This window comes from Belonocnema kinseyi, chromosome 10 (assembly GCF_010883055.1).
Source record: "Belonocnema kinseyi isolate 2016_QV_RU_SX_M_011 chromosome 10, B_treatae_v1, whole genome shotgun sequence".
NCBI classification, from domain to species: Eukaryota; Metazoa; Arthropoda; class Insecta; order Hymenoptera; family Cynipidae; genus Belonocnema; species Belonocnema kinseyi.
In genome coordinates, this window is record NC_046666.1 from 4,953,023 (window position 1) to 4,969,901 (window position 16,879).

At 28.9% G+C, this 16,879-nt stretch overlaps 1 protein-coding gene across 1 annotated transcript; it reads left to right on the forward strand.

Moving 5' to 3' along the window:
* Positions 1-14,100: 14,100 nt before the first annotated feature.
* LOC117182004 lies at positions 14,101-14,424 on the forward strand. Its single transcript, XM_033375023.1, has one exon. It carries the CDS (start codon positions 14,101-14,103, stop codon positions 14,422-14,424), a length of 324 nt encoding a protein of 107 aa, XP_033230914.1.
* The last annotated feature ends 2,455 nt before the right edge of the window (positions 14,425-16,879 follow it).

Here is a 16,879-nt window from a genome sequence, read left to right on the forward strand (position 1 = left end):
CACGGTTGTGAGACGTGGTTATGGCTGAAATTTTACCGCGATTTCGCTGGAAGCGGGTGCAATTTTTCAGATTAGCACCCGCTCCTGGCGAAATCCTACGGTTGTCCTTATGACAAATTTTTAATTATATATATATGGGTTATACTCATTTGAAAATCTAAAGGTTCCGCGTGTAAAAAATTCAGCAGGAATAAAATTTTGGGATCTGCCATCGACAATCGTCTTCCTTCACTCTTTCTTTCATGGAATAAATAAAGTGTTCTTGAGGATAGAAAGCCTTACATTTTGTATTGTATATAGCATTCTTCTTTGAAGTAACCTTTTATACGAAGCAAACACGAACCAACTGAAGCCTTGGCATAGATGAAGTTTTAATTAATAAAAACCCTTTTTTGGTTAAATCTTTGTTCAAAAAATCAATATGTGTTGGTACGCTTAGTTCTTATAATTACATAATACAACGTCATGAAATGGAAAATCGTTGATAATAAATAATTAATTAATTTGAATTTAACACTTGACGAATTTTAATAATTCTCTTTCCCTAAAACTTAGTTAAATTTATAGACTTTAAAATGCACATCAGGGTTATACTTAATTTAACAATAATTATTAATAGTCTTTAATTGATACAATGTTTTTTAAATTATAAATTTCAGTCGAAACTATAAACTTATTATATAAGACACCCCACTCCCGCCATTAGAATATGTATATACTTTTATTATTTATATTATATTAATATATTGTTTCATTTATTTAAAACCTCATTCAATTAATATGTTTAAATTTGTATTGTTTATTTTGAAAAGTCATTTCCTACAATTATTTTAAATTTATTTATAGATCAAAACCAATATGGCTTATGCTTATTTTAACTCAAATCATGTAGGATTTTTAAGGTCAGACAGACCTAATTTATAAAATTCTTCTTTTATAATTTAGCTTAATTGAACATCGAATCCACCAATAAAATCGAATTTTTAACTGAAAGTAAGGTAAAATAAGGTGATAAGAACCAAAGGGGAAATAGCGACGGTTCAGTGAAAAAATTAATTTTCAACCGATGACGAATTTTCAATAAAATAATTTTGAATCTTTAACTAAAAAGTTCAATTTCGAACGAAAAAAATGAATTTTCAGCCAAAAAAATCAATTTCCTACCAAAAATTGAGGTATTTTAAACCAAAAAGATTAACTTTCTACCATGAACATTAATTTTCTACAAAATACACGACTTTTCAACTAAATAGTTGAATTGTCGAATGAAGAAAGATTAATTTTCCATGAAAAATTCAATAGGTCAATTTTCAGTTATAGAAATGGTTTCCAGCCAATAAATAAAGAATTAGATCAGTTTTTAACAAAACCAAACACATTTTTTTCAAAAAATTATATGTCTACGAAATATTTATATTTTCATCTAAAGAAATACTTTCTTAATTATGAATGTTAATGTTAATATCAAATCAATCATGAAATAGTCAAACATTCAGTTTAAAAATTTTTTTTCAAATAAATAAGACAAATTTTAAATAAAATAAATCAAATTTTATCCAAAGAAATACAGTTTTAATAGAAATTGTGAATCTTTCACCTAATAAACTATTTTTTTAACTAAAATTTACCAGGTATTTTTATGTTAGAATGATTTTTTAATTATTAATATTTATACTCAATATTATTCTGAAATAAATTGAATTTTTTATTTCGTTCCAAAAAATAAGATAGTTATTGTGTCAAGTTCTTTCTACACATTCACGAAAAATACGTTTTAATTCGTTCCCGATAAGTATAATTATATTTTAAATAATAATTAAGTTAGCAGAAAAATATTTTCAATTTTTCGTCCTGATTTATAGCTCAAATTCATTTATATTTTGCGTTCTCTTGTTTCCAGATATTCTTTATCGATCGGACTTTTTCATTAAAATCAAGGAGTTCTCATTTGCAGTACCTACTAATACAAGTTGTTTCTATTTGCCTAAGGAATCTGAAACTAAACAAATCTCGATATTTATGCATATTTGATGCTCAAGTAGTTTAAAAATTTTTTTAAATCTAAAAATATTAGGAGAGTATGTTCTCATCCAGAGAAAGAAATTTCCGCAATAGAGTCGCCGAAAAATAAAAACAAGCTTCTTGTGTAATAAATTTAGTAGATATGGAAAATTATGAAATTTGTGTCAACATTCTTCCTCCTTCCACTCTAACTTTTTAAAGAATAAATAAAGCGATCTTATCGAGTATAAGTTCCTCGAGCCAGCATACATAACAGTAATTTTTTAAGGTACCATTCATTCAAAATTTTTGACGAATCAGTATTGAGTTCTCTAAAATTTTCATTTATTTTGCAAAAATGAAGATTTTCAGTGCTATCCTGCTTCTTGAATTCATATGTCTACTTCAAATTAAAAGTAAGTTTAATATAATATTATACTTGACATATTTAACTAATAATAATAAATTATTTCTTATCAATCAAAATAAGGCTTGTGGCGATGCACAGTTATAAACTCTTACTTCCGGAAACACATACGTTGCCATTTTGAATACTTAATTTTTTCCAAAGGCTTTTCCGTCTTTTTCAAAGAAATAGTTGTCCTTAAACAAAAGCATTGTCCTCTTGTCTATTTTGTTTTACACTAAGTTGAAAATATTTGTGACGCAAACATTATTTGGATGCACAATTAGGTGAATTTTGTCGCGAAAGGATAACACAGCCACATTAAAAAATCTTTTTCCAGGTCTGGAGGTCAGATCATGTTTACTATATGGTCCATAAATCCCCAACACGTCAGGGTTTGAAAATAACATAAAAAAAACCTCCTTAAAATTTTTTTTAAGTCTGTGGGTGAGACCATTTTTATTATATGTTTTTGGGGTCGCTGAATCTGAATCTGAGGTCCCAAAATCTTTAGCACGTCAGGGTTCTGACATGACCTTAAAAAACCTCATGCAATTTTATTTTAGCCTGGGGGTTCGACCATGTATACAATTCATTCATTTAGGCAGTTATATTCATTCTTGGAAAGGATTCCACAAACTAAATTTTTTGCCATAAGCGCTTGTAATGACTATACGATTTACAAAATCCGATCGTGGAACTTCGCGCGGTATACATCGGGTAGTGCTAGTGCTAAAGTCAAAATGTTGAAGCGTTAAATAGCGTAGATTACGAGGTATTTTGAAGGCTATGTCGAAATCCTGACATGCTGGGGTATTTCAGACCTCTTATTTGGATTCAGCGACCCCAAAAACATATAATAAACATGGTCTGAGCCTCGGACTCGAAAAAAAAACTATATAAGGTTTTTTTTGAGGTTTTGTCAGAACTCTGACGCTCTGGGGATTGTTGACCTCTGATTCGGATTCAGCGACCTCAAAAACATATAATAGACATGGTCTGACCCTCGGACTCGAAAAAAAACTATATAAGGTTTTTTTGGAGGTTTTGTCAGAACCCTGACGCTCTGGGGATTGTTGACCTCTGATTCGGATTCAGCGACCTCAAAAACATATAATAAACATGGTCTGACCCTTGAACGCGGAAAACATATTTTACGAGATTTTTGAGGTGCATGCTGGGGTTTTTGGAACTCGGATTCGGATTTAGCGATCCCAAAAACATATAATAAACGTATTCTGACCTCTGGACACGGAAAAAGATACTAAAAAAAAATGTTTATAAGGTTTTTCGAGTTTATGTCCGAAATCTGACGTGTTGGCGTTTCTTGGACTTTGGATTCAGATTCAGTGACCTCAAAAACATATAGTGAACATGGTCTGACCTTCAGAACCGGGAAAAGATTTTTTTTGTGTAGATGTGTAATTTTTGCAGCAAAAAGTTTCTTTTTGAGACATTTGAAAATCCTCTTAACCCTAAATTTGAGAGGAAATACTATTTGCTGTGTTTTCATTTCTACTTTTTATGGCACGTATTTTAACATGGAAATTATATTTCAGCACTATTTTTTCAACCAAACGAGTCAGTTGATATGAAAAATTAATATAAAAATAAAAACAATAACACTAATAAACAGTGATGTTAATAATAATATTCGCCCGAAACCACACTTCCGCAGAGTAGGGCAAAGCGTACAAATTTGTTCCGAAACAGGCTAAAGCTGACAACTCTGACACAATTGTGAACTTTTTTTTATACTCTTAAATAAATTCCAAAAAATATAACAGTCGATTTTTAAATTTATTTTTAAAATCATGAGATTGCAAAATAAGTAATTCAGTATAAAAAATACATCATAAAAAATCACGATGAAGAATAAAAATACAGGATAATTAAAGTTAAATTAATTAAAGTTCGCATTTAAGGAAAAACCAAAAAAAGGGGGGAGAAAGGATTTTTTCACTTTCCTTTACTTTATTCTTTTTCACGGGAAAAAGGTGAAAAATTATTGAAAATTTTAATATTTAAATGATTTCAAACCATTTTCCATAATACTCTCCAAATTTATTTCTTGAAATTATCCAAATGGCAGTTTGGCATTTTAACGTGAAGTATTTTTCCTTCAAGTTAGCACAACAATAATAAAACACTTACTTTTGTTTAATGGAATAGTTTGGTTATCATTTGATCGCGTTTAGAAACTAAATTTTTTCGCTTGCACGGAAAAATCTCAAAAGGATTTGATTTTTTAAAATTCAAGTGATAAACTTACGCTGCGGGACGAATTTTAATTTTTTTTTCAAAAATTCGTTTACCAATCTAAAATGTTCCACATTTTTAAACTCATCAAAATTCCTAATATTTCTTAATTTATCAAATGATCAACATTTCTAAAACTTCCATGATTTTAAAAATATTCAATCATTTATAAATTTTCAAAATTTCTGAAACTCCCGAAATGTTTGAAAAATTTTAATTTCTAAAATTATCTCTCAAATGTTTAAGAAAATTTTAATAATTAAAATTTTCTAAAATTTCTTAAATGTTCTAAATTGATGAAATTTTAAAAATTATCAATATTATAAAACTTTCAAAATTGATAAAATTACCATTTATAAAATTTATAAGATTTCAAAAATTTATAAAATATGTAAAATTTTCAAATTTTTAAAAACTACTAAAATTGGTAAAATTATCAAAATTTATACAATCATCAACACGTTCTAAATTTTTTAATTTATAAAATTTCAAAAACTTCTGAAATTTACAAAAGGTTTAAAATATCTGGAATTTTCTAAATTAAAAAAATTTGGATTTTAAAAATACTTAGAATGTTTTAATTTTCTAAAACTTCAGAAATGAATGAAAAATTTTAATTTCTAAAATTATCTCTCAAATGTTAAAAAATTTTTAATAACAAAATTTTTTCCATGTTCCAAATTAATAAAAATTTCAAAATGTCTAAAATGATAAATATTCTGAAATTTTAAAAATTGGTAAAATTATCAACACATTCTAAATTTTTTAAATATATAAAATAGCCAAAACTTCTGGAATTTTCAAAATATTTAAAATATCTGAATTTTCATAAATTTACAACAATTTGGATTTTAAAAATACTTAGAAAATCTTCAAATTTTGAAAATTTCTAAAACTTTGGACATTTCTAAACTGTTACACATTCGAAAATGTTTACAATTTTTCAACTGATGAAAAATACTAATATTTGTGAATTTTTTCAAATATTCTAAATTTCTGAAATTATCATAATTTCTTAAGTGTTCAAAAAATGTTCAATTATCAAAATTTCTGAAACTTTCCAAACGCTTTAAATTAGAAGGATTTATGAAGTTTCTTAAATGCTCTCAATTTTTTTTAAATCTCTGATGTTTTACAAATTTTTTGTTTTTTTATATTTACCTAAGATTTTAAATATTTAAAAAGTTTCCTAAATTCATGCATAAATATAAAGTCAATTTTTAGTCCTGGAAAGTGTGTTATATTTGAGCTCCCGGCTGACCAAAAAAGGACATTACCACTTGAAAGATGCCGCAGGCGAATATGATGCTAATATACTTTCCAAACGTTTCCAAACCCGACCAAACGACATCCAAACGATTACTGAAGGATATTTTAAGAAAAAAAATTTAATTTGTCATGCAGCGAGAACTTATTACTCTCTAATTCTGAAAATTTGATATGTTTTTGAGTTTTTTCATTCAATAGAAAAATTGGGTTACGAAGCATGAACAAACGATTCTAATAAACAAAAGTTGGATATTTTATGGTTGATGTACTAACTTTAAGGACATTATTTTTCGACTTTTGGTATTTAAAATAAAGTTGTCCTTCCCTTGAAGTGAATTTTGTAAGACCAAAAATTATTTTAAGCTTTCCCAGAAATCTTTTAAAAATTTTATATTTTCTTGAAACTTTTAAAGATTTTCAAAAATGAGTACATCTCCAAACAAACGAAAATTATAATTTTTGTTTTCTTTAAATCAAAGGCCACCAAAAAAGCACAATTTTCATTGAAAAATTTGAATTCTGAAAAATGGTGTCCCTTAGCATGTAAACTACAATTTTTTTAAATTTAAAATGTTCCAATAAATATTACATAATATGGAAATTCAAGATGTTGAAACTGAAGCCTTGGCGGAGATAAAGTTATATCAATAAAATCTTTAGAATAAATTTTTGTTTAAACTATGAGTATATGTTTGTTATAATTTAAGTTTGTACCGAAACATACATGTATATCGTAACGTCTTTGAATCTAAAACCCTTGACAAGAAATGTATTTCTCTTATAAGGCTTCGATTTTTAATTGATATTAGATTTCTTTAAAGTTAACAAAAATAATTTACAAAAATGCTATGATTGATAATAAACAATTTTTTTGGAAAACATAAGGTTAAATTTTCTATCAATTCGAGGTGGCCGTAAATTGAAAAAGAACACCTAAAAATCAGGGAAAGTCGGGAAAATGACAGGAATTTTGGGAAAAATTGGCAAAAGTCAGAAAATTTGGTTATGATGTTATCCTTTGATTTATGATTAAACTATTTTAATAGAAAATTAACTATTTGTTAAAAACTCTTATTTTTGTCTTGGAAATTCAACTGTTATGTTTTTTCGTAAAAAATTAAGCTAATCAGAAAAAATATACATTTTGATATTATGGTTTTGACCTGTTAAAAAAAGTTGCGTTTAGAAAGCCCTACAAGATTGTCATAAAAACTTTTTTGATTTTCTTAAAAAATCAAAAATTCAACTTCTGACCGCTTAAAACGTGATTGAAATAAGAAATTCCATTTTTTGGTCAAACTATACAAGATGACAGAAAATAAATGGATACAAATTTCGCAATTAAAAAAGATCTACCAATTTTTTGGTTATCATTTTTTTATAGGTAGTGTGGGTTTTGTTCTGATCGTAAAAAATAACATTAAAAATTGAAAATAAAAACTTTTGAAAAACCGACACAAGAGTTAGAAAAAATGAATCGAAAAAAGTTTCTCAATCAAAAAGATGTACAGATTTGATCTTAATCATTTCTTGACGGAGTACGCAGTTTTTGAATTAATCATGAAAAGTAAGTTTACAAAATTTAAAAATCACGTTTTTGGAAAACCGACATAAGATTCGACAAAAATGAGTAAACAAAATTTGCTTACATAAAAGATATCTACAGTTTTCTACATTATTTTTTTACGGGCGCATAGTTTTTTAATCATTAACAAATTCATTAAAAATAACAAAGTTTAATTTCTTAAAAAACGGGCTACGAAAAAATTAAATTTTTGGAAAAAAGACACAAGGGAGAATAAAATGTTTACTAGCAAAACTTTTTTCTAATTTCAATCTAAAAATTTATTTCTAATCTTCTTTTTGACGAGACGCTTGATGAGAATGTTTTGGTCCAAGCCAAAGAAGCTTTAACAAAAGAGAATTCACAAAAACTGAATTTCAGTTATCGATGACTTGACCTTTCAATATAAAAGTTCAAAATTCATCTCAATGGTTTTAAAATTCATCTCCTTTCGTATACATTTAATCTTTTTGGGTTCAAATATTAACTAAAACATGTTTTTTGGAAATGCAACTATTTTTAATTATTTTAGCAGAAAATTAACTTCTTGCTGAAAATTCTTGTTTTGGCGTTGAAAATTAAGTTATAATCCTCCTTGGTTAAAAATTCAACTATATATTTTTTAATTCTTCTTTTTTGGTTGATAAACTTGTTTTATCATAAAGTCAATCTCTCATTGTATACAAATATCTAAATTAGTCCTTTCTGGTTCAATTTAACCGTTATAACTTGTATAAAATAAAATAATTTTATTGTAAATTTGACTTCTTGGCTGGAAAGTCTAACTATTACTGTATAAAATTAACTTTTTTAAAATTCTTATTTCGTTCTTTGAAATTAAGCTGAAATTCTCCTCAGTTGAAAATTCAACTAGTTTCTTTGAAAATTCGTCTTTTTGGCTTCACGGAAATTTTTCTATCTAATATTGCCTTAAGGTAGTTTCATAAACTCACTGCCCTAAACAAAATCGCAAAAATTATTATTTATCTTCGTAATGAATAATTTGATTTAAAAAATACAAAAGTTTCATCCTATTTCGCAGAAAAAATATTTTTCTTTGTGTATGTATCGTTATTTTCTTATGAATATTTGTCTTTCTCAGTTGATAACTCAACTATTTGGTTATAAATGTTTTGATTTTAGTTATAAATTCCACAATTTTGGTGAAATTTCACCTCACTTGATGATCATGTTTTATGTTGAAAATTTAACTATCTTCTTAAAAATTATGTTGTTTTTTTTTTGAAAATTTAACTGTTTCAATTCTAAAGATTTTGTTTTGAAGATACGACTGTTTAGGTAGAAAATCAATCTTCTTTTTTGAAAAGTCCTTCTTCTAGTTAAAAATCGAACGACTTGAAAGAACGTCTTTATTAAAAACTCATTTTTTAGTTGAAGATTAATTATTTTAGTTAAAAGTTTTTTTTTAATTTAGCTATTTCATTTTCGAAATAAAATACGTGTATCCTTCTCAACTTTTAACGATTTGGATAGAAATTTGTTCAAAACTGTCAACCAATAGGTTGAAAATTAACATTCTTGTTTCAAAATTGATCTTTTCAGTAAATATTTTAATTACTTGCTAAAAAATTTATTTGCTTTAAAAAGGATTTTATTTTTTTGTGGTTGAAACTATGTTCTAAGGATGTAGTTCAAAAATGATAGATTTTATGTAAAATTAATTCATTTTTTGCCTTTAATTTCGCTGTTTATTTTTATTATATTTTCCCTTTTTGTTAACAAATTCAACTATTTTGTAAAAAATTCGTACTCTTGGATTTATTATTTTCTGAAATTATTCTCTGATGATAGAAATTTTATTTTTTTCTAAAAATTCATCTTTCTTGATTCAAAATTCAACAGTTTTTAGTTGCAGTTTATTATTAGTTTTTTAATTTAAGAAATTCATGGTAAATTATTCTTTCTAAGTAAAGTTGTCATTCTCTTGAAGTGAATTTTGTAAAACCAAAAATTATTTTAAGCTTTCCCAGAAATCTTTTAAAAATTTTATATTTTCTTGAAACTTTTAAAGATTTTCAAAAATGATTACATCTCCAAACAAACGAAAATTATAATTTTTGTTTTCTTTAAATCAAAGGCCACCAAAAAAGCACAATTTTCATTGAAAAATTTGAATTCTGAAAAATGGTGTCCCTCAGCATGTAAACTACAATTTTTTTCAATTTAAAATGTTCCAATAAATATTACATAATATGGAAATTCAAGGTGTTGAAACTGAAGCCTTGGCGGAGATAAAGTTATATCAATAAAATTAACATTCTGGTTTCAAAATTGATCTTTTCAGTAAATATTTTAATTACTTGCTAAAAATTTTATTTGCTTTAAAAAGGATTTTATTTTTTTGTGGTTGAAACTATGTTCTAAGGATGTAGTTCAAAATTGATATATTTCATGTAAAATTAATTCATTTTTCGACTTTAATTTCGCTTTTTATTTTTATTATATTTTCCCTTTTTGTTAACAAATTCAACTATTTTGTAAAAAATTCCTCCTCTTGGATTTATTATTCTCTGAAATTATTCTCTGATGATAGAAATGTTTTTTTTTTCTAAAAATTCATCTTTCTTGGTTCAAAATGCAACAGTTTTTAGTTGCAGTTTATTATTATTTTTTTAATTCAAGAAATTCATTGTAAATTATTCTTTCTGAGTAAAGAATTAAAATATTTTATTGAAAATACATCTAATTTTTTGAAAATTAAGTTATTCTGTTAAAAGTTGATCTATTTCCTAAAAGTCATATTTTTTATTTAAAATTCGTTATTTCGGATTTTAAATTATTTTTTTATGGCAGCAAAGCAATCTTTTTGGCTAAAAATTCATTTTTCTACTCTGCGAAATAATTTTGTTGTTGAAAATTTACCTATCTCAAAAAACCCGTATTTTTCTTGTTTATTCCACTATTTTCTTAATTGAAATTATTTTTTTTAATTGATATCTTCGTATGTATCAGTCAATTTTTTTTCAAATTTGAATTTTCAACTCAATAACTTAATTTAGTTGATGAAAAATCGTATTTTTTTACAAATATTCATCTCTTTAGGTAGAAAATTATTTTTAGTTAAGAAATCAACTATTGTTTGACTTCAATTAGTAGGATTTAAAAGCGTTTCCTATTAAATTGAAAATTGTGTCCGTATCGTTTAATTTAGATTGATTATTTTGCCTGTTATTTTCCTATTTTTTTGAAAAATCACACTATTTCCTCTGTTTTGAAAGGATTTTCACCTGTGATATTGTACAAAATTGCATGACGTAGTTTTTGAACATGCCCAAAGTGACCATCTCTTTTTATAAAGTTGACAATTTAAGAGTTTATTTTTATGCAAAACAAATCTACTATGGTTAATCAGTTTAATTTACAGTGAAGCGAAGTGATAAGATCTTTTTTCCACAAAATGAAAATTTTGATAATAAGTTGAAGTTTCAAGCGTACAAAGTTTCTATTAATGTTAATTTTTTCCTAATAAATTAGTTACAGGTGCTGCAGGTAAATTTCCAGACATATTATCAAACAAAATTGAAATAAAGCTGGAAGATGGCCGTTTTTATACAGGAAATCTCCATCCTTGTGAAAGATTCCATATACCCCAGTGGCTGTTTCACATCCAACATGCCGACCAGTTTTTAGTTTTTATAAAATTAGAAAATAACCGTCAATATAATGCAGGTATAATCCAAAAGCTTGTTTTAAAACCTGGTCAAGTCCTGAAGCCTGGTCGAATAATCTCTCATATACTCATAGAAGATGAAAAAAAACCTCAAGAATACTTTGTAGCTCGATCTTTCAAGAAGTATCCCGCAGCAGTCAGCAATCATCCAAAACCAAACTACATGTATATGATAGTGCCTAAAAGAGATGCGCCTAGCATTGTTTATCGATCTCCTTTAAAAATACTTCGGGATCCAGTCATCGAGCGAAGGACGGAGTAATGACTTCGTGGAGATTATTAGGATTACCTAAAAGGATATCCTACATTGCTCTATTCAGGTTGGCCCAAAAAAAGAATAATTTCCAAAATTCCGTGGCTTTACCTTGATTTTTTTCTAACCAATGTTTTAATTTTCCTGAACAATGATAATTAATAGATGGTATTTAATTCTTGTAATATTTTACATATAGGAGCTTTAATGGAATGAATAAAGAAATTGTAAATCAGTATTTTGAATTTATTTATTTTAACCTAAATGTTCAAAGAAATGTCCGTGTCACTTTTGTCATTCTGATGAAGAGGCTGTACAAATGCGTATTAACCCTTGTGTCAACACACGAAAAATATCACGTTCGTCAACACCCAGGGTACCTGGGTACCCACTCACTGAAATGCTTAGATATAATCATTCTAAATTGTTGAATTCAATCCCTTTGTTTCACAATTGATAATTATGAGCTATGAAATTATATTAAGAGCCCTTCCATGTATTTAAACCCTTTATTACTTTTACAGTGAAGTCTCTTTTATCCCTGCGTCCCTAAAACGAAATTATTCTTTTATCTAACAGATGGAGGGGCCTTTATCTCTACCGCATTCTAAAGCTATTTTTGACAAACGACGTTCATTGGCTGCCCGTCTGGTACCAATCAGAGAAAATTTTTAAGCCGCGCAGTACCGAAAAGCGCAGGTTGATTTAAAATCGATTCACCACTCTAGTGGCCAAGGCTATTTGCAGGGAACTCCCGGAAGCCGAAACTGTTGTTCTGAAATGAAAGGTCATTCTCTTTCAATAGTGCGCAACATTGATATTATGAGTGTATTTTTGTGAGATGAGTTGACTTAGTGAAACGTTATTAAAAAATAGAAGAATTATTACAATCCGAATTTAACAAGTAAGAGAATTAAGGTACTCTATACTTAGTTATGTAAATGCAAAATTTGTCATATTTTTGATAGCACGTTCATTTTCAAGAGTATGAAATTTTCGACTTTTGCACTGCCTGCATTGATATTATAGATTGACGGGCGAACAAAAAGATCTTTATTCGAAAAAAACTCTTGGATGAATTCGATGGAGAGAGCGAAATTTCATCAGATAGCGAAGATGAAGACTGGAATCCGGACCAGAGACGTTTGGAAGCACCTGCCCAAGTTTCTGACAGTGAAGAAATTCCTTAACTGGAAGATGGTACATTTTTAATATAGCATAAATTTCATCTTAAGAGTAGTCTAAATAAATAATTATATGTGTAATTCGTAGAAAGTGAAGTTGATGTCCAAACAGATGATGGATCCAATGAAAGTACACGACGTCAACACATATTCGAAAGCCAAGCGCAGACTAAAGTTGCTCAAGGTTTTTTAATTTATATATTTTTTAACATATTGGAGATTGAATATTATATTTTTTGATAAAACAGTTTTATTTCAGAAGAAGATGGAAATACTTTTATTACACAAGATAAAACGGTGTGGAGCAAAACACCTTTCCCTAAATATTAAGTTGGAGTTCGAAATATTGTACGTCAAAGATCAGGTCCACACAAGAACACACAAACTCTGTCAATTTGTGACACATTCAAAACTATTTTCACCGATGAAATGATAGATATCATATGCCGAAACACAAACAGGAAAGCATTGTGAGTGTATGAAGATTACAATAGCAAGTACCCAGAAAGGCAGCCACTCATATAAAAATGTAACTAACCAAGAAATAAACTCATTCATAGGAATTTTGCTAGGTGCAGGTGCAAATATTTCGAATACAGATCACACTAAAGAAATTTGGAAAATAACATCAAACCCTTTGTATCGAGCTACAATGGGCATCAAGCTTTTTTAAAATATCATACGCTTTATACGATTCGACGATTTCAATACGCATCTTCAGCGTGCATCTCAGGATAAAGCAGCACCAATTCGTGATTTGTGGAATATATTGAATACAAAGTCATCAAGGCTTTTTCGCCCAACAGAAAACCTAACCATCGATGAGCAATTATACCCGTTTCGTGGCCGTACAAAATTCATGCAATATATCCCATCCAAACCAGCGAAATATGGGTGGATATGCGATGCCGAAAACGCATACCCACTCAATGGACTGATTTATACTGGAAGGGAAGGAAATGTCAGAGAACAGAATCAAGGAGAAAGAGTGGTGAAGGATCTCGTTGTAGCATACAAAAATAGTGGAAGAAATGTATACATGGATAACTTTTTTACATCTCTGTCACTTGCGAAGCATCTTTTATCTTGGAACTTGACAGTCACAGGTACGTTGAAAAAGAACAAACCGTATATTCCAGCTGTAATGGCTTCTCCGAAATCTAGAGAACAGTTCTCCACAATTGCCGCTTTTCATGAGAAAGTCAGTATGTGTTCTTATATTCCCAAGAAAGGCAAAGTTGTTATTCTTTTATCGACAATGCACGCAGATATTTCAGTCATAGAAGACGAAAAAAAAAGCCAGAGATGATTTTATCTTACAACACGTACAAAAGTGGGGTCGATACGTTGGACAAATTATGAGGCAGGTGTACATGTCAACGTCGAACTGCTAGATGGCCGCTGGCTTTATTTCTCAATATCTCAGACATTGCTGCTGTTGCTGCTTATATAATTTATTATGCAAATAACAATATGATGAAAAAGACGAGTGATCAACGTCCTTTATTTTTACGACACCTAAGTGAGGAACTTGCAATGCCTGCCGTAGAAGAGTGCTCTCAGAATATGCAAGTTATGAGAAATTTTTCCACAAAGCTTGCAGTCGATTGCTATGTAGAAAAGCCAGTAAAAACTGAAGCTGCTGCTAGTTCTGCAACTGCAAGAGACAATACTGGTAGAAAAGTCGTCACAGGTTCCTGTCACATGTGCTATTTTCAAGCTGAAACAAAACGCAGGAAAACTAGAAAGGCGTGTTGTGATTGTTCCAAATTTGATTTAGAAAACGTTTGTTTATAATTATTCAACAATCTTTGTCCTTAATTTTTAGAAAAAATGAACAAATAAAAAATAACGGGTCATTAACATAAGCTTTAATCGTATATATCTATGGGTGGGTACCTGGGTACCCAGGTGTTGACATAAGGGTTAAGCGATCAAAATATTAAATAAAACACTCTGACATCTGTACCTTTTGAGGTATGAATATTTGCAAAGAAAAGTAGCGCCCTTGAGTTAATTGTACGTACTCTATTTATTGAAAAAACCCCAATTTTTAGTTTCAACTATTCAATTCGTATGCGATTGATGCAAAAAAATTAGTGTCTATGTAACTTGATGGAGTTTAAGGAGCTTTTTCATTTTCCACTCCAGTTCCCTTACTATAACGATTAGAACGGAATACCTTAAAACATACCTAGAATGGTCAAGAATTGCCTTCGGATATAGCGTCTTTCAACCCTAATATTACACAAAGGATTACACAGAATAGATTACAAAAATGGTTACACACACAAATTGATAAAGCAATACGAAAATATCATTAGAAAAAACATGCCAACACATCTTACTAAAGAAAGAGAGAGAACAACGGCCACCATCCTACCCTCAAGTTACACAAACCATTACAAAAACAATTACAAAGATTACAGATTACACAAATAATTAAACAGAAATAATTACACAAAACCATTACTCAAACAAATTGAAAAAGCAATAAGAAAATACCCTAAAAAACAAGCTGCTACACTCTATTGAAGAAAGAGGGAGAAAAACTACTAACATTCAACCCTGCGATTACAAAAATTTTTACACAAACAAATTGATGAAGCAATAAGAAAATATATTTTTAAAAAAAGCCATTACACACTACTGAAGACACCAATTGATAAAGCAATAAAAAAATACCCTAGAAAACAAGCCAACAACTCTTTCTAAAGAAAGAGAATGACAAACGACCACCATTGTACCCTACGATTGTACAATTGATTACACAAGCAAATTAATAAAGCAATGTGAAAATACCTTGAAAGCAAACCACCACACACTACTAAAGAAAGAGTAAAAACAACGACCACCATCTTACCGTACGAGTACGCAAATGATTCCACATAAGAAATTACAAAAACGATTGCACAAACAAATTAAAAAATTAAAGAAGAGAGAGAAAAACGACCACCATCCTACCCTACAATTGTACAAATGTTCACACACAAAAGTTGATGAAGCAATAAGAAAATGCATAAAAAAACAACCCGAGACGCCATACTGAAGAGCGCGAAAAGCGGCCACAGTCCTACCCTAAGGTTACACAAAAAGAATTTACAGCAAAAAATTCAACAAATTGATAAAGCTATAAGATAATATTCTAAAAAACAAGTCGGCACACTCTATTAAAGAAAGAGAGAGAAAAACTACCACAACCCTACCCTACGATTACACAAATGATTACACAAACAAATGGATGAAGCACTAAGAAAATACCTTTAAGAAACAAGCCACTACGCCCTACTAAATAAATAGTACGAAGAACGACCTCCATCCTACCCTACGATTACACAAACTATTACACAGAACTAATTACAGAATCGATTACACAGACAAATTGATAAAGCAATAAGAAAACAACTTGAAAAAACGCCAACACACCCAACTAAAGAAAGAGGAGAATAACAACGAACATCCTACCCTACGATTACACAAACAATCACACAGAATAAATTTTAAAAATTGATAAATTAATAAGAAAATACCATAAAAAACAAGCCAATACACCCTATTAAAGGAAGAGGAAAAAAGCAAACACCATTTTAGCCAAAGATTACACAAACAACTACAAGAATAAATTGTGCATATTGATAAATCAATAAGAAAATATCCTAAAGTCAAATTAATACCCCCTACTACAGAAAGAGAGAGAAGAATCGCCACCATATTTCCCAACGATTATATGAATAATTGCACAGATGAAATTACACAATTTGATAGAAAAATAAGAAAATACCCTAAAAAACAAGCCAACAGACCCTACTAAAGAAAGAAGAAACGAATGGCCACTATACGACCTACGATTACACAAACAATTACATACAAAACATTAAACAAAACGATTACACAAACAAACTGATAAGGCAATAACAAAATATACTTAAAAAACAAGTCAACACACCCTACTAAAGAGAGCAAGAAAGAAACGACAAAACGATTACACAACCATTACACAAAAATAAGAAGAATTCTCAAAAAGCACAACACCCAAATGTTTGGTCAACATTTGGATGTTGACAACCTGTGACAACAGAACAACTTCTAAACAACCCTAAAGATAAAAGGGGCACATTTCAATGATCCGTAATTTTATAAAATCCCTTTCTCATGTGACAAAAACTATACTGGGAAATCCGGTAGAGCAGTAAGTCAACCTATAAAGGAACATGAGAGTAAACGCAGGTTGAAATATTTCACGTATCAGCTC

Bases quoted from the DNA above. Each gene is read 5' to 3' on its own strand.
- LOC117182004 (XM_033375023.1), top strand. From the start codon at position 14,101: ATGATGAAAAAGACGAGTGATCAACGTCCTTTATTTTTACGACACCTA.